We start from the raw sequence: 18,192 nt of genomic DNA on the forward strand, positions 1-18,192 counted from the left end.
ACGTGTGCGTTGGGGGCAGTGAATGTGTTAACTTGCGATAGAAATGAGCGAGTTTTGGTTGTCATCGACGTGATTATCAATTTAAAATAATTAAAAACCTTCTTATAAATTTTCAAACAGCTGGCCGTCACTACGAGACATTCGCTTGACATTTACGTCAGATTCACATAACACGTTTGACAATTTATTTTCCGTAATTTTTAACACATCGCAATGGGTTTCGACTACTACGGTATTTTAGGAGTAAAACGATCATGTACTCAATACGAGATCAAAAAGGCGTATCGTCGCTTGGCGCTGAAGTATAACCCAGAGAGGCATGACGGGGATGAAGGCATGAAGCGAATCTTTGCGCTGATCGGGGAGGCCTACGAGGTGCTGGTTGATCATAAGCATAGGGCAATCTATGACCAGTATGGTGAAGAAGGCCTTAAACGGGGGGTGCCGGGTCCTACAGGTATTTGGCAGTTTTATTACACACGTATACATGATCATATAACATTGCTTGATTGCTTAAACCATTGATTGTAAAAAAATTAAGCAGATATTTTTTAGGGTTCCGTACCCAAAGGGTAGAAACGAGACTCTATTACTAAGAATCCACTGTCCGCCTGTCTGTCACCAGGCTGTAATCTCATGAACCGTGATAGCTATAGACAGTTAAAATTTTCACAAATGATGTGTTTCTGTTGCCGCTATAACAACGACTTAAACAGGATAAAATAAATATTTAAGTCGGGCTCCCATGAGCATACAACAAACGTGATTTTTTTTCTGTTTTTTGCGTAAATTAAAAAGCGCTAGAGCCAGACCAAGACACATAACTTTGCATGGCATTTGGTAGCAATGTCAAATTCTATCAAAATATGACGGTTATTATAACGCTCCCTCACTTTGTTCAATTCCGTGCAAAGTTAGCTTAGACGGACCCTATTATGGCCTTTTTTTTAAATATACTTTAATTTTACAGAATACATCCAGCCTTACGCTTACCACGGCGATCCGCTTAAGACCTTCCACGATTTCTTCGGCACGGCCAATCCATACGCCAACTTATTGGACTACTACGAAAACCCGGCCCCAATATTCGACTCTCCTCTCGGTAGAGGCTACAAAGAAAAGGACGTCACTATTTTCAGACCCCTAGCTTTATCTTTAGAAGAAATTTACAAAGGAGGATTAAAGAAAATGAAAATTCAGCGTTTAGTGTTCACTGATGAGACTTGCTCAGAGCTTAAACTGCGAGAGAAAGTGCTTTCTATCCCTTTCGCGCCTGGTATCTATCCTAATACAGAAATGCTTTTCAAATCGGAAGGCGACCAAGGACCGACCAGGATTCCAGCGGACGTAATATTCGTAACGGAGGATCGTCCGCATGATACTTACGTACGATGTGGTTTGAGCGACTTACTGACCGTCAAACAAGTAAGTTTAGAAGAAGCTCTATGCGGTCTAGATATAACCTTAAAAACCTTAGACGATAGAGTGGTCAGAACTAAAATTTCTGACATCATCACACCGACTTATGTGAAAGTGATAGACGATGAAGGCCTCCCAGTGCCCGCGTGTCCTAAAAAAGCTAAAGGTAATCTGACCATTCGCTTTAAAATCGATTTTCCGATTTATTTAGCGCCGAATGCGAAGAAAAAGTTTGCGGAAGCGTTCAGGTTGAATGAGGAGGAAAATAAGAAATTTGACGACATACCGTGCGGCGCCCTCGCTTCTTCGGAGGTTTCGATTTAAAATAAGTTTTTTTTATCCATTATACCTGATTAATAACTGTATTTATAAAAATAAAAGGAATGTCTTTTTAAGGACATATTTATTATTTCTCAAGACGCTTTTGAGTTTGAGGGACTAGCCCAGATGACAATAGTATACATCGTCAAACGCCAAACAAAAATAATGTATCGGGATGACAGAGAGCCTACAGCCTACCCAGCCAACACCGAATTTCGCAAATTGCGGGCATCTTTCTCTGTCACTCTAATTGATTGGAGTAAAAGAGAAAAATGTCCGCAATTTGCGAACTTCGGTGTTCTTGGTAGGCCCTCAGATGCTACGTAAAGGCACCTATTTCCATACATTATTAGCCGGGTCCACACAGAGCGAGCATACACGCGAGGCAATTTCCTCGGGCATAGGCTCGCTCTGTGTGGACCCAGCTATTTAAGTTTCGGTTGGCATTTCGTGGCTGTTTTATAAAAGGACAAACCCACCTTTAAATCAGTCGGGTTGTAGAAGCTCTATGAGCACATGTAGCACACATACGGCCGCTCGCCTCGGTGCCGCGCCATGTGCGAGCGTAGCGCGTAGCCGCTGTAGAACCTACGAGGACAAACCCACCTTTAAGTCAGTCGGGGTGTAGAAGCTCTTTGAGCACATGGAGCACACATACGGCCGCTCGCCTCGGTGCCGCGCCATGTGCGAGCGTAGCGCGTAGCCGCTGTAGAACCTACGAGGACAAACCCACCTTTAAGTCAGTCGGGGTGTAGAAGCTCTTTGAGCACATGTAGCACACATACGGCCGCTCGCCTCGGTGCCGCGCCATGTGCGAGCGGCGAGCGTAGCGCGTAGCCGCTGTAGAACCTACAAGGACAAACCCACCTTTAAGTCAGTCGGGGTGTAGAAGCTCTTTGAGCACATGGAGCACACATACGGCCGCTCGCCTCGGTGCCGCGCCATGTGCAAACGTAGCGAGTAGCCGCTGTAGAACCTACGAGGACAAATTTACCTTTAAGTCAGTCGGGGTGTAGAAGCTCTTTGAGCACATGTAGCACACATAAGGCCGCTCGCCTCGGTGCCGCGCCATGTGCGAGCGTAGCGCGTAGCCGCTGTAGAACCTACGAGGACAAACTCACCTTTAAGTCAGTCGGGTTGTAGAAGCTCTTTGAGCACATGGAGCACACATACGGCCGCTCGCCTCGGTGCCGCGCCATGTGCGAGCGTAGCGCGTAGCCGCTGTAGAACCTACAAAAAGCAAGTACATTTAAAATAAGTATGCCTGCAACTCAGGTATGCTCCTGTTTGTGTGTGTGAAGTATGCTTCCTCATAGCCCACCCAAGGAAGGAAAAATAGGGGAACTAAGCAAATTTTGCTATAGTAGTAGGTAAAGCTTTTGCTTTAAACAACATACTAAAATTAAAGGACTGATGCATGGGGGTGAAGCTAACAGGTAGGGGTGTAAGTAAAGGTCCCTTTTTAGTTTTTAGGGTTCCGTACCTCAAAAGGAAAAAACTGAACCCTTATAGGATCACTCGTGCGTCTGTCTGTCTGTCCGTCTGTCACAGGCTATTTTCTCGGAAACTACTGGACCAATTAAGTTGAAATTTGGTACACATATGTAAATTAGTGACCCAAAGATGGACATGTTTTTTTTTATAATTTTAAAATACACAGGTTCGAAGTTATTTAAGAAAATAGCCAAAAAATGACCACCCCCCCCCCCCCCTTTATCTCCGAAACTACTAGGTAGCCCATAGCAAAAAAAGTATTATACATAAGTAATCTACATAAAATTTTCTAAAAAAGACTGTACGCTTTTTAGCTAGGACTAGGATCGAAGTGGCGACTGGGATGTGAGTGGGCTACATTTTATATGGTAAGGCTAGATGTTTAAGGCGGGACCAAAGAGAATATAATCACTACGTTTGCGGGACCTCTTCTCACAAACCGAGCACTGGTGTGTCTTCTGCTCGAAGTGGGTCTGCCTGTGTCGGTACAGCAGGGTTTTGGTGGAGAAGTTGCATTGGCAGACCGAGGTAACCTGCTACTTGTGTTTAGTTTCTTATATAGTACGAACCTTTTCTCACAACCGAGCACTGGTGGATCTTCTGCTCAAAGTGGGTCTGCCTGTGTCGGTACAGCAGGGTTTTGGTGGGGAAGTTGCGTTGGCAGACTAAGTTAACCTGCTACTTGTGTTTAGTTTCTCATAGTACCAACCTTTTCTCACAAACTGAGCACTGGTGGGTCTTCTGCTCAAAGTGGGTCTGCCTGTGTCGGTACAGCAGGGTTTTGGTGGGGAAGTTGCGTTGGCAGACTGAGCATGTTGGCTGCTTGGGCGGCCGCTGCTCGTGTGTTCGCATGTGCATTTTTAGCATCCCTGGGCCCTGCGAAAGAATGATTACATCAGTTGAAAGAATGATTACATCATAACACTTTAAACTCTCGCGTTTTGTACACATATTTAATTACACAAACGGGTCTACCGTGACCACAGCTGGTGCAACTCAGCTGAAACGTCGGAATTTAAGGTAAAAACAATGAAATTATATCGCGGTAGACCCGTTTGTGTAATTAAATATGATTACATCAGTTGAAAGTCGTCTATCGGTTATGAGCCCTGGTGGTCGTGTGGTAGTGATAGACTCAGACGTTTATAATGATATAAAAATCGATATAATACCGTTATATTTCGTTTGTGTTCAAAATTTTGTTCAAACCGTGTCGCTATTTATTCATAACATTATGATTTATTAGTAACATAATAACTAACTTTATGAATGAAACCGCCGTTACCATACTACATCTAACCGTAATAACTGGAGTAGGCAAGGCTCATCCTAGAAACTAATCATCTACAGCACGGTGGTCGCGATTGACGTTGTTAAAAAACTTCGCAAATGTGTACCTTGAAAGTTCTCTCACAGATGGCGGCTTCTTGCAGTTGGCCTTGATCCAGTTAGAGTGAGATCGCGTGTGTAGTTTCAACCGGCGTGCGTGTTTGAACTCCTTGTGGCACAGGTTGTCTCTGTCTCTCCATCTCTATCTATCTCTCTTATTATCTGCACGTACCTTGAAAGTCCTCTCGCAGATGGGACACATCGGTGGCTTCTTGCAGTTGGCCTTGATCCAGTTAGAGTGAGATCGCATGTGTAGTTTCAACCAGCGTGCGTGTTTGAACTCCTTGTGGTACAGGTTGTCTCTCTCTCTCTCTTATTATCTGCACATACCTTGAAAGTCCTCTCACAAATGGGGCACATCGGCGGCTTCTTGCAGTTGGCCTTGATCCAGTTGGAGTGAGATCGCATGTGTAGTTTCAACCAGCGTGCGTGTTTGAACTCCTTGTGGTACAGGTTGTCTCTCTCTCTCTCTCTCTTATTATCTGCACGTACCTTGAAAGTCCTCTCACAAATGGGGCACATCGCCGGCTTCTTGCAGTTGGCCTTGATCCAGTTGGAGTGAGATCGCATTTGTAGTTTCAACCAGCGTGCGTGTTTGAACTCCTTGTGGCACAAGTTGTCTCTCTCTCTTATAATCTGTACATACCTTGAAAGTCCCCTCGCAGATGGGGCACATCGGTGGCTTCTTGCAGTTGGCCTTGATCCAGTTAGAGTGAGATCGCATGTGTAGTTTCAACCAGCGTGCGTGTTTGAACTCCTTGTGGCACAGGTTCTCTCTCTCTCTCTCTCTCTCTCGTTATCTGCACATACCTTGAAAGTCCTCTCGCAGATGGGACACATCGGCGGCTTCTTGCAGTTGGCCTTGATCCAGTTGGAGTGAGATCGCATGTGTAGTTTCAACCAGCGTGCGTGTTTGAACTCCTTGTGGCACAGGTTGTCTCTCTCTCTTATCTGCCCTCCTAAGCTAAAAAGCCGTATTTGCAGTCAATTTGTATGAAAACTGAATGCAAATACGGTTTTTTAGCTTAAGAGGGCAGTTATAATCTGTACATACCTTGAAAGTCCTCTCGCAGATGGGGCACATCGGTGGCTTCTTGCAGTTGGCCTTGATCCAGTTAGAGTGAGATCGCATGTGTAGTTTCAACCAGCGTGCGTGTTTGAACTCCTTGTGGCACAGGTTCTCTCTCTCTCTCGTTATCTGCACATACCTTGAAAGTCCTCTCGCAGATGGGACACATCGGCGGCTTCTTGCAGTTGGCCTTGATCCAGTTGGAGTGAGATCGCATGTGTAGTTTCAACCAGCGTGCGTGTTTGAACTCCTTGTGGCACAGGTTGTCTCTCTCTCTTATAATCTGTACATACCTTGAAAGTCCTCTCACAGATGGGGCACATCGGTGGCTTCTTGCAGTTGGCCTTGATCCAGTTAGAGTGAGATCGCATGTGTAGTTTCAACCAGCGTGCGTGTTTGAACTCCTTGTGGCACAGGTTCTCTCTCTCTCTCTCTCGTTATCTGCACATACCTTGAAAGTCCTCTCGCAGATGGGACACATCGGTGGCTTCTTGCAGTTGGCCTTGATCCAGTTAGAGTGAGATCGCATATGTGTAGATTCAACCAGCGTGCGTGTTTGAACTCCTTGTGGCAGAGGTTCTCTCTCTCTCTCTTATAATCTGCACATACCTTGAAAGTCCTCTCGCAGATGGGACACATCGGCGGCTTCTTGCAGTTGGCCTTGATCCAGTTAGAGTGAGATCGCATGTGTAGTTTCAACCAGCGTGCGTGTTTGAACTCCTTGTGGCACAGGTTCTCTCTCTCTCTCGTTATCTGCACATACCTTGAAAGTCCTCTCGCAGATGGGACACATCGGCGGCTTCTTGCAGTTGGCCTTGATCCAGTTGGAGTGAGATCGCATGTGTAGTTTCAACCAGCGTGCGTGTTTGAACTCCTTGTGGCACAGGTTGTCTCTCTCTCTTATAATCTGTACATACCTTGAAAGTCCTCTCGCAGATGGGGCACATCGGTGGCTTCTTGCAGTTGGCCTTGATCCAGTTAGAGTGAGATCGCATGTGTAGTTTCAACCAGCGTGCGTGTTTGAACTCCTTGTGGCACAGGTTCTCTCTCTCTCTCTCTCGTTATCTGCACATACCTTGAAAGTCCTCTCGCAGATGGGACACATCGGTGGCTTCTTGCAGTTGGCCTTGATCCAGTTAGAGTGAGATCGCATATGTGTAGATTCAACCAGCGTGCGTGTTTGAACTCCTTGTGGCAGAGGTTCTCTCTCTCTCTCTTATAATCTGCACATACCTTGAAAGTCCTCTCGCAGATGGGACACATCGGCGGCTTCTTGCAGTTGGCCTTGATCCAGTTAGAGTGAGATCGCATGTGTAGTTTCAACCAGCGTGCGTGTTTGAACTCCTTGTGGCACAGGTTCTCTCTCTCTCTCTTATAATCTGCACATACCTTGAAAGTCCTATCGCAGATGGGACACATCGGTGGCTTCTTGCAGTTGGCCTTGATCCAGTTAGAGTGAGATCGCATGTGTAGTTTCAACCAGCGTGCGTGTTTGAACTCCTTGTGGCACAGGTTCTCTCTCTCTCTCTCTTATAATCTGCACATACCTTGAAAGTCCTATCGCAGATGGGACACATCGGTGGCTTCTTGCAGTTGGCCTTGATCCAGTTAGAGTGAGATCGCATGTGTAGTTTCAACCAGCGTGCGTGTTTGAACTCCTTGTGGCACAGGTTGTCTCTCTCTCTCTCTTATAATCTGCACATACCTTGAAAGTCCTATCGCAGATGGGACACATCGGTGGCTTCTTGCAGTTGGCCTTGATCCAGTTGGAGTGAGATTCGCATGTGTAGTTTCAACCAGCGTGCGTGTTTGAACTCCTTGTGGCACAGGTTGTCTCTCTCTCTTATAATCTGTACATACCTTGAAAGTCCTCTCGCAGATGGGGCACATCGGTGGCTTCTTGCAGTTGACCTTGATCCAGTTAGAGTGAGATCGCATGTGTAGTTTCAACCAGCGTGCGTGTTTGAACTCCTTGTGGCACAGGTTGTCTCTCTCTCTCTCTCTCGTTATCTGCACATACCTTGAAAGTCCTCTCGCAGATGGGGCACATCGGTGGCTTCTTGCAGTTGGCCTTGATCCAGTTAGAGTGAGATCGCATGTGTAGTTTCAACCAGCGTTCGTGTTTGAACTCCTTGTGGCACAGGTTCTCTCTCTTTCTCTCGTTATCTGCACATACCTTGAAAGTCCTCTCGCAGATGGGACACATCGGCGGCTTCTTGCTGTTGGCCTTGATCCAGTTGGAGTGAGATCGCATGTGTAGTTTCAACCAGCGTGCGTGTTTGAACTCCTTGTGGCACAGGTTCTCTCTCTCTCGTTATCTGCACATACCTTGAAAGTCCTCTCGCAGATGGGACACATCGGCGGCTTCTTGCAGTTGGCCTTGATCCAGTTAGAGTGAGATCGCATGTGTAGTTTCAGCCAGCGTGCGTGTTTGAACTCCTTGTGGCAGAGGTTGCACACGTGACGTCCCGGGGCAACGGAGGAAGTGGCTTGGAAGACTACTAGTTGGAGGTAGTTCTCTTCGTCGGAGTTGAGGCCGGATTCTTCTTTGCTTGGCTGTGATGTGTCAATCTGAGGAAATAAAAATAATAATCAGTTTTTTGTCAATGAACGAACGAATTTGAACAAATTAAATTTGATACAAGCTTTTGGGATATCCTTTCTACAAGCTTTTTTATTCTTCTTTATTTATTTTTCATCTTAGGCTAGGTCATTTATAATAATATGAATATAATTTGGTTAGAATTGTCTTGTTTCAACAGTTTCAACCAGAGATGTGCGAGGATGCTTAGCGAGGGATGTGTTTGTTAATAACCAAGTTTTCCTCGCTCATCGTGCATTGATTCTATTGGTTCTTAACAACACATCCCACATCCCGCGCTACGCAGCCTCACGTATGTCTGGTGGAAACGCAGCCTTAGTTGCCTGTGGAAAGAAAAGTACAGTCAGCGATAAAACCTTGTAATGGATGTACTGGGCGGCGTCCGGCACCAGGCCCAATACTTTGAAAAACAAATGACTACCTGCTTGTTGGGATCAACGAACTCCTGTTTGTCGGGCATCGGTTCAAACAGTCCGGCCAGCAGCTGCGGCGTGTTGTTCATCGGCAGCTCGATGTACTGGGCGGCGCCCGGCACCAGGCCCACGACTTTGAAAAAACAAATGAGTACCTGCTTGTTGGGATCAACGAACTCCTGTTTGTCTGGCAGCGGTTCAAACAGTCCGTCCAGCAGCTGCGGCGTGTTGTTCATCGGCAGCTCGATGTACTGGATGTACTGGGCGGCGTCCGGCACCAGGCCCACGACTTTGAAAAAACAAATGAGTACCTGCTTGTTGGGATCAACGAACTCCTGTTTGTCTGGCAGCGGTTCAAACAGTCCGTCCAGCAGCTGCGGCGTGTTGTTCATCGGCAGCTCGATGTACTGGATGTACTGGGCGGCGTCCGGCACCAGGCCCAAGACTTTGCAAAAACAAATGAGTACCTGCTTGTTGTGGTCAACGAACTCCTGTTTGTCGGACATCGGTTCAAACAGTCCGTCCAGCAGCTGCGGCGTGTTGTTCATTGGCAGCTCGATGTACTGAATGTACTGGGCGGCGTCCGGCACCAGGCCCAATACTTTCTCCTGCAACAATGTAAAGGTATGAAAACATTCTTTGATTTATGGCTTTTCTTCGGAGGTTTCTAAGGCCCTTTGTCGACTTGCGTGCATGGGGCGAGCGCAGGCATACTGGTGCTATTGTAGGTAAAATCCGTCACACGCGTTCGCGCCAGTTAGCGTTGCAAATACTATTTTTCGTTTACCCGTTCACCCGCCCCGTGCGTCCGCTCAAGTCGGCGAAAGGCCTAAGCTTTTGATCCTGGATAGAAGTTGGCATCAAAACATTTCTTTGTTAAAATTGATGATTAGGTTGCTGACTTGGCTGTACATTTTCCAAAATCTGTAATTGCCAATCGCCGTTAATTAATAACTATTACTTAAATTAAAAATTCATAAAAACATTAAACCATTTTATACCAAAAATGCCTTAGAATACATCATAAAGGAAAAGAGCTGATACTCTATTGACTGCTGGATCGATTTTCATGAAACATAGCTAAGAACCACCGCAAGGAAACTCGCTTTCACGTGAATAAAACCGCATCGAAATCGGTCTGCCCGTTTGAGAGCTATGATGCCACAGACAGACATTGGTGTCAAACTTATCCCTTCAAGAGGCAGGCCGCCGGCTCGTGGTTGATTATGTTAATTAAATTTGAAATTAAAGTTCCAATTACTCTAAAATGAGGTACCTTTGCCACTTTAAGGGCTTTATAACACCCCTCTTTTGCGTTGACCGTTAAAAAGGTAGGAAAGGTATTATTTTCGCGTAGCAGCACAGGATCAGGTCAGATAGCTGCCCTAGTGTCCCATTTAAGATCAGTATACCAACCTCATTGTTACGCGCCTCCTCAGCAGCATTCTTGGCGTGCTCGCGTAACGTCACGTCGTTCCGTTCCACGAGCTCCTTGAAGGCGTGACAGCGAGAAATCTGGTGCACGCACTGCAGGCACAGTTGGGATGGCAGGCCGTCGCCGACGGATACCTGGTTAAAAAAAATTATAGCATGGAAGTTGAAGGGTTAATAGTTATTTGTTTTATAAGGGGGCAAAGTTGTTGTTTAACCGCTCGTGCTAATATTGATACCCGAGCAAGCGAAAGATTCCGAAATTGAACCACGAGCGTAGCGAGTGGGTCGAAAAATGGAATCTTGAGCGTTGCGAGGGTTTCAAAGCACGAGGGTTAAACAAAATTTGCCCCCGAGTGAAACACAACATTTTTCACCACGCCAACCCGAAGCAAATATTAAATGAAAAAATATCAAACAAAATCAAACCAAATCAAATTCAAATGAATGTTATTAAATATTTATCATCCGAAATCATCATTTAAAAGTCAATTCTACCAGCAAACATAAGAAAACAACTCAAAATTTGCATTTGATTACTTTGCCTCACATGTGAATTACTGATAGCAAAGTGCAACTTTGCTATCCGTTTTTGAAGTGCAAAGTAAGCCTTTCCGAGCTGGTGTGGTGAAAAAACGTCAGGGTTCCCCAAAAGTAATAATAGAATAAGGTTTAGAAACCCATTAACATTTTAAAAAATCTCCACAAAAACTCTGATTACTCTGAGCCCTGACCACTGTGTATTTACTTAAAATTTTTTTAGGGAAGGGTAAGGATGTCAAGGTCCAACATTCTCTTGCAGAATTATTTTTCCGTTTTGTTTTTATTTTAATTGCCATGTAAAATTAGAATAATACGCAAAACTCGTGATATTTCTTCTATTACAGTCCATTTTATTTTTTAATGGAACTGTCTGACGCGACACCTCATTTCTAAATCCGAGTTTATGTTTTGCAACATCCATTTACCATTTAATTTTAACATATTTACCTAAAAACTGTATCGAAAACGGGATATTTTACTGTTATAATTATAATATACATACATAATTTCATTTAAAATGGTTTTACCTTCCAAAAGTTTCAAACAAGTTAATTCCCGCCATTCTTGTTATCAACTTATCACTCAGTTGTGATAAGGATGACAACAAGACATAAGTTACTCAATTAAATACCCGTCTCGGTCTCCCATCTCCCAGAAAATATTAAGTTATCATACATCGACGTTATACCATCTCACTCGCACCAATGACCACGCTCGCGCCAGACAGTGACAGAAAGATATTTCTCAATCGAATTTGGAGAATGAGCAATGCTGCCACAGTAGTACAAATTGGTTACTGAATTCTAAACAAAGATGACGCGATGCGTCGACTTCTGTCGGTCAACCAACGCTATACACTTTCCCCACGGGTGCGAAAGAGAGCAACACATTCCCAAAATATCACAATTCGTTATCTCACCTGCACTTTAGAAATGCCCATCAGCATCGTTGCAGTAAGTTGCTCGAATAAAGGCCTCATGTCTTTCTTGATTTGCAAGCACGCCCGACATATTCTATCAAATTGCAAAGGTTTGTTAGCAGCAGCCATTTTGGCTGGCTATTACGGTGATTTCGTCCTTGCCACTAAAACTACTGAAAAGTCAAGAGAACATTATGTATTACAAAAAAAGAAATGCCAAATCTTAGCTAAAAAGTAATACAGTACACAAAATAAAGTTTATCGTAATAATTACACTTTAAAATTGAACACACACCTCACTATGTATCGCACTACACTGCACTGCTTGCGAAACAGCCAAGGGGAAATCGACGTCGACGAATCGAAAACAAAGAACACACGGGTGGGTGGGGGAGATAACGAGTGAAAGGGAAAACGATAATTAGCAATATTGAAAAAAATATCGGTAGTAATGGTACTTTTCCAATGATTTTTTACTGGGTGTTTGCTAAATTTAAATCATATAAAGTGCCTGTGTAAAAAATATGCCTTTTTCATAACAAACCTAACAAAACTTTGCTAAAAATTGAACGAAGAAAAGAGATAGACAATGACAAGTTGAATCAGTTCAATACAAGATGGCAGGGGGTCAATGGTACATACATTTTTTAACCCTAAAAAGATCGTGGAAATCGGCTTTTTATCAATGTTTTGGTCAAGTTAATAAACTCACGATATGTAGTTAATTCAGAAGCAGTTGTTTCGTAGTTCAAAACATAAATTAGGTGAAAATACATATCGCTCAGTTAAGTTTAATATAAAAAGATGTTGTTGTCTCTTGTGTGTCTCTTTCGCACTACCATAATTGTACCCTTTGGTACGAGAGAGATATCACTAGGTATATCATTATAAGCAATATACGTACAAAAATACCACTCGCAAATATTATTCAACTTTTATTTACATTGACTTAAAAAAAAAATTTCATCCTGTTGATGATTTTTTAATTAAAAGTAGAGTAATAATAAAATAAAAATAAAATGTAGGTTAGTCAAAATATCTTTTTTGCTGAAATTACGATTTATTTCATATAAGGCAACATTCATTTACGAAACGTCATTTTTGCACTTTGTGTCTGTCAAAAAAATTATATATGAGTACTTTCTTCAGTTACTGGAAATGAATAAAATTTTCTCCTGAAATCAGATTAAAGTAATGTTTAAGAAAGATAAATCAAAGAATAAGTGATAATTGTGTTATTAAAAAGGAAAAATGGCTACTCTAGGAGGCTCCTCATGGGAAGGTACCGTTGTTCTATATTGTAATTTTATTGTTGTAAACAGTAATAAGTTGACATTATCTTATGACGTTGCATGAATCACTTTGGTCGTTTGATGAAATCTTACCGGTTCAAATGATTTTATAAGAATATTCAGCACAAATATTACAGAACAACAATTTTGTTGTTATATTTAGGCACCGTATGGTTTATTTATTTGTTTTGATTTTAGCAAAGAGTAAACATTAAAAGCTGTCAAAGTAATGGCCATCAAAAAGGTTTCATTCTCTTAACACTGGTGTAATCTCCCTTCGAGTAGTTCACTTGATAATTGATATGATAGCATTTCAACATACTTGCAAAGTGTGTCATCACCGAAACCCATCAATGTTGCAGTAAATCGAAAATAAGGGTGGCCAAAATTACGTACCCTAAATTCGCTTAGTACTGTCACATGCAATAATATGTTACTAATAAAATATGTGACGCGCTCCTCAATAGGAGCCAATGCTCTACAAATAAGATTGTGTCAGATATTTATGCGGCCTTCGCTGTGTAACATACTATTGCAGGTGACTACATAACTTTGCCATAACTAGCATGAAATGAAGTGTGGCCCACGACAGACCCCAATGGAAAGAGCTAGAGGAGGCCTTTGCCAATCGGCACACTGAGCTTAGATACATACTCTAACTCAGAATAAAAGGGCTTAATTGATAATAGATAGATAGATAGCATGCAAACTTAATTCCTCTACCAACATATTTCTATGTTAATCATAGCGGAAAAGTTATAGACAATCATGTAATAACATTCTAACCTTTCAGAGCTTCGTAAACAAGCTCGGACACTAGAAAATGACATAGACATGAAGCTAGTGGCGTTTAGCAAGCTGGGCATCAGTCCGGTGACCTCAAGTCTGAGCTCTGAGTCGATGCCACTAATAAACAGTGAGGACATGTTTGACACCATGTCTATGGAGCTGCAACAGTTGTTGAATAAGGTACGTACTGGCAGTAGGTCTCGACTGATGCAGATGGCGCTGCAATGGTTAAAAAAACATGTCTTTAGAGACTTGAGGTGAATGATTACACACACAAGAGTCTTCTTCTTCAATTTAAGACATCGGTTACACGCTAATTCTGGCGTCAGTTCAGTCCATCAGTCTGGTCAGACGACGGGAGAATTATCGTGTAACACGCGGACTGATGGACATGGTCTGGACTGATGAAAATTTAAATTTTTAGATAATATTCGTCAGTCCATTTTGAATGACATAAAACTGATAGGAGACTGATCGTGTAACCTGTTCGTGTCATTCTCGCGTCAGTCACCATATTAGACAAGACTAAATTACTGTGTTGCGTTCTGTGTCCAAACGGCGATTGTGTCGTAATTTTATCAGTCTGTTGTCAGTCTGGACTGATCGTGTAACCATGTCCATTTTCAATTATTCTGGCATCAGTCAAAACTCGAATGGACTGATGGACTGAACTGACGCCAGAATTAGCGTGTAACCGATGTCTAAGAGGTATCCTCTTGTCGGTGGAGTATTTTTCATTTCGCCCTCTCATAACATAATGAGCCATATTCTTGCCCTCTTCATACGACACAATACCAGCTTTTTCTTTTATGCACAATGCACACGAGTACTAATCGCAAAAACCGTCCTACTAGAAATGGCTTGCTATACCATTGACGAGTTCTTCGATAGCCACGGGTCATTGGCTCAATCGCTTACCTACTAAATTATATAGGAATATATGTATTTAATAAAATGTTATTATTAATTGTAATGTTTTGTAATGTTATATGTAAGATAATTGTAAATAAGATGACTTGTAAATGTAAATATTTACCAATAAATATCATATCATATCATATCATATCAGTATTGAAATATTGAGTTAAATACGCTATGGAATGTCCAGTTTAGCTAGAACCCTAAATGGCGTTACATTCCCGTGTGGTGACTGTACTTTTCACAAGTTAATTTTGTGTTATGTATTTCAGCTATCATCAATAAACGACAAAATGGGTGAAATAGCCCCAAATAGCACGGCGACAATGCACACTATCAAGAGGCATAGGGAAATCCTTATGGTATGTATTTTACCTACCATCGCTCACACTGCTAACTGTACGTCGCTGGACCGTATGCCTTTAGTAATAAGTTCCACCGTGGGTCCACCAATGTACAGTCAGCAGTTAGGAGTGTTGCTGTTTGAACATATTCTAATGAAATAATTTTTACTAATTTTGATGTTATTTTTTAAGTCTGTGTAATTGAATTTGATCTAATTCTAGCTTTTTGTTATTGTCGGCTGTCGCCTGATAAATAGATTCAATCTTATTAGTTATAGTTCCTCCTCTTATTAAGTTAGTTAAGAAAATTATCAGTAATAAAAAAAATTCTCTCAGGACTACCAGCAAGAGTTCTCCAAAACCTCAGCGCGAGTGAGCGCGAGGCGAGAACGTGAAGAATTACTGCGAGGCTCGAGTCCGCCTCCCGCCGCCGGCCTCAGCCGCCGCGACCAGTACACCAAGGAGGCCAACCATCTGCACAGGTAGCTGTAGATTATCAAACTGTCTCTTAACGACCAGCAAGAGTTCTCCGAAACCTCAGCGCGAGTGAGCGCGAGGCGAGAACGTGAAGAATTACTGCGAGGCTCGAGTCCGCCTCCCGCCGCCGGCTTCAGCCGCCGCGACCAGTACACCAAGGAGGCCAACCATCTGCACAGGTAGTTGTAGATTAATAAACTGTCTCTTTACTACCAGCAAGAGTTCTCTAAAACCTTAGCGCGAGTGAGCACGAGACGCGAGAACGTGAAGAATTACTGCGAGGCTCGATTTCGCCTCCCGCCGCCGGCCTCAGCCATGACAGATGCAACGAAAAATCACGTCACGATTTCCATAGATTACTTAAGTTTTCATTGGCGTTTTCCGTAAGCGATTGACAGTTGGTTAGGGTTAGGTTAATCATTGAAATATAGTCTGGCAAACCCAATCTGTCAGTAGGTAAATAAGAACAAAAAAAATTATACTCATCCATTTCTTTTGGATGCTCTAGTACTAGCGTAAGGCAAAGACAGTATGATTCTGTCTATGCTTGAAATGAGACAGTCCTTGGCCAAACTAAATATAATAATGTGCTTCTTCCTTGTTCTAGTTCTCACATACTAGTTGACGAGCAGATCAACATAGCCATGGAGGCGCGGGAGCACCTCACCTCGCAGCGGCAGACCTTCAAGAGGATGCAGACCAGGTTCAACGACATCACCAACAGGTATCGATAACAACAAGATACTTTCATCCAGTTCTCACATACTAGTGGAAACAGATCAACATAGCGATGGAGGCGCGGGAGCACCTCACCTCGCAGCGGCAGACCTTCAAGAGGATGCAGACCAGGTTCAACGACATCACCAACAGGTATCGATAACAACAAGATACTTTCATCCAGTTCTCACATACTAGTGGAAACAGATCAACATACAGATGGGGGCGGAGGAGCACCTCACCTCATAGCGGCAGACCTTCAAGAGGATGCAGACCAGGTTCAACTTTCAATCTGGAGGTAGCGGGCTCAAACCAATGAGTTTTTCGAAACTTATGTATCATTTGATATTTACCAATCGCTTTTCGGTGAAGTAAAACATCGTGAGGAAACCGGACTAATCCCAATAAGGCCTAGTTTACCCTCTGGGTTAGAAGGTCAGATGGCAGTCGCTATCGTAAAAACTAGTGCCTCTGCCAATTCTTGGGATTAGTTGCCAAGCGGACCCCAGGCTCCCATGAGCCGTGGCAAAAATGCCCGGACAACGCGAGGAAGACGATGCAAATAATATTAATGCCGTTTTTCAGGTTCCCAATGCTGAACAGCCTAATGTACCGGATAAACGCACGGAAGCGGCGCGACTCTCTCATAGTAGGCATCGTGGTAGCGGTCTGCACATTCTTGATGCTTCTCTACGCGTTCCACTGATTCCACTGTCTACAGGCGAAGTGTTATTTAGGGCCACGCTACACTAGCGTCTTGAGTGTCGGCGTCTAGCCAACTCTATGGCTCTTAAGAGAGACAATACTATGGTCTGTATCTTTAGGTTATTTAAAAAAGAGTAAACAAAATATATCAAATGGCTTAAGAAGGCATTTGAGGGTAGACGAAAACATTACATGATCAAATAATGTAGGTTAAAGCACAGAATAAAGAATAGTACTAGGTACAGAAGGTTCACTCTCTAAAAAAACGCGTCTGTTACGATTAGGACAGATATGACCGCTAGGTGGCGACAGCGCCATGCGCGGCTTATGGCTAGCCATCAAAATTGGTGTGGGACGGATGTACTTGTAGCTACCTGTTGAAGCGACGAAATCGCGGAGAGAGCCACGCCTGGTTAAAGTCAGGTCGTTCAGTGACAGATCCAGGTGGTTTTGTATTTGGTTGGTTAATCAATAAATGTTTATGAGTACCGGAAAATGTACCAATTATTTGTTTACTTTTATTTAAGTACCTAAAGATACAGAGTATAGCCTCTTTTGAGCGTGGGCGTTTAGTCAGCGCCATGGAAAGTGGTGTTGCTGCGCAGTTGCGCCAACGTTGGGTCGAGCAGCAGCCATAGAATTTACTAGACGCTAACGCTCAGCAGACGCTGGTTATCTATCTCTTAAACTTAAAGGACAATTTCTTCTTCCATTGACTGCACTCTCTTCTACACAGTTTACCGGAAAATCATTCGTTCAACCTCGTAAGGTCTGCCTTGTTGTATAGTTCGTTTTTTTAGCATTAGAAAGAACTTGAAAGAAGGTAAGCGATTTTGAAATGTCTTTTAATAGAAAAACGCATTTTAAAAATCAGTAACTATTACTTATGCAAGCAGAAGAATATAAATGATCGTATTAGATTCATAATTGTTACATATTTGCCGTAACTTATTTTTAAAATGTGTTTTTCAATTAAAAGACACATCAAGATTGTTTACCTTATTTCTAATGCTAAAAAAAACGAACTATAGTTGAAAACAATCTTGACATGATTGATACTTTAGCTATGCCAATAAGAGAGTGCTGCCCCCTACAGTTCATGCAACCTTAACTTGACACTGTATAAATTGGGAGCTTAGCACAGGAGTGCCGCGACCGTATCTCGCCCGCGAGATAGACTACCTGTCCCGCTCTAGTTAATACGATTGGAAAAAGAGTCCAACGCTCCTGTGCTGCCCCCTACAAGTCCTATAAAAGACACGTTCGTACGTATCCGTCAAAATACGATGGAAAATAAATATGCACTGCAACGCATTTATATTATAGTAGGGAAAAAGGGGTAACTGTTTG

The 18,192-nt window shown here is 43.0% G+C and overlaps 2 protein-coding genes across 3 annotated transcripts; both read left to right on the plus strand.

The window, feature by feature from the left end:
* The first annotated feature begins 156 nt into the window (after nucleotides 1-156).
* On the plus strand, nucleotides 157-1,787 carry LOC134799801 (dnaJ homolog subfamily B member 13-like). The gene is made up of 2 exons (XM_063772208.1): nucleotides 157-457; nucleotides 971-1,787. Exons 1-2 carry the CDS (start codon nucleotides 214-216, stop codon nucleotides 1,741-1,743), a joined length of 1,017 nt encoding a protein of 338 aa, XP_063628278.1. The 5' UTR covers nucleotides 157-213; the 3' UTR covers nucleotides 1,744-1,787.
* Nucleotides 1,788-12,718: 10,931 nt separating this feature from the next.
* LOC134800032 (Golgi SNAP receptor complex member 1) lies at nucleotides 12,719-18,192 on the plus strand. Of its 2 annotated transcripts, XM_063772474.1 has the most exons (7): nucleotides 12,719-12,882; nucleotides 13,686-13,861; nucleotides 14,872-14,961; nucleotides 15,280-15,358; nucleotides 15,515-15,599; nucleotides 16,028-16,144; nucleotides 16,723-18,192. In XM_063772474.1, exons 1-7 carry the CDS (start codon nucleotides 12,852-12,854, stop codon nucleotides 16,841-16,843), a joined length of 699 nt encoding a protein of 232 aa, XP_063628544.1. In that variant the 5' UTR covers nucleotides 12,719-12,851; the 3' UTR covers nucleotides 16,844-18,192. The 2 variants fall into 2 exon arrangements, with proteins under 2 accessions (XP_063628544.1, XP_063628543.1); XM_063772473.1 differs by lacking the exons at nucleotides 15,515-15,599; nucleotides 16,723-18,192 and having other exon boundaries at nucleotides 12,723-12,882; nucleotides 15,280-15,425; nucleotides 16,028-16,270.

Source organism: Cydia splendana, chromosome 19, assembly GCF_910591565.1.
Source record: "Cydia splendana chromosome 19, ilCydSple1.2, whole genome shotgun sequence".
Lineage (NCBI taxonomy): Eukaryota > Metazoa > Arthropoda > Insecta > Lepidoptera > Tortricidae > Cydia > Cydia splendana.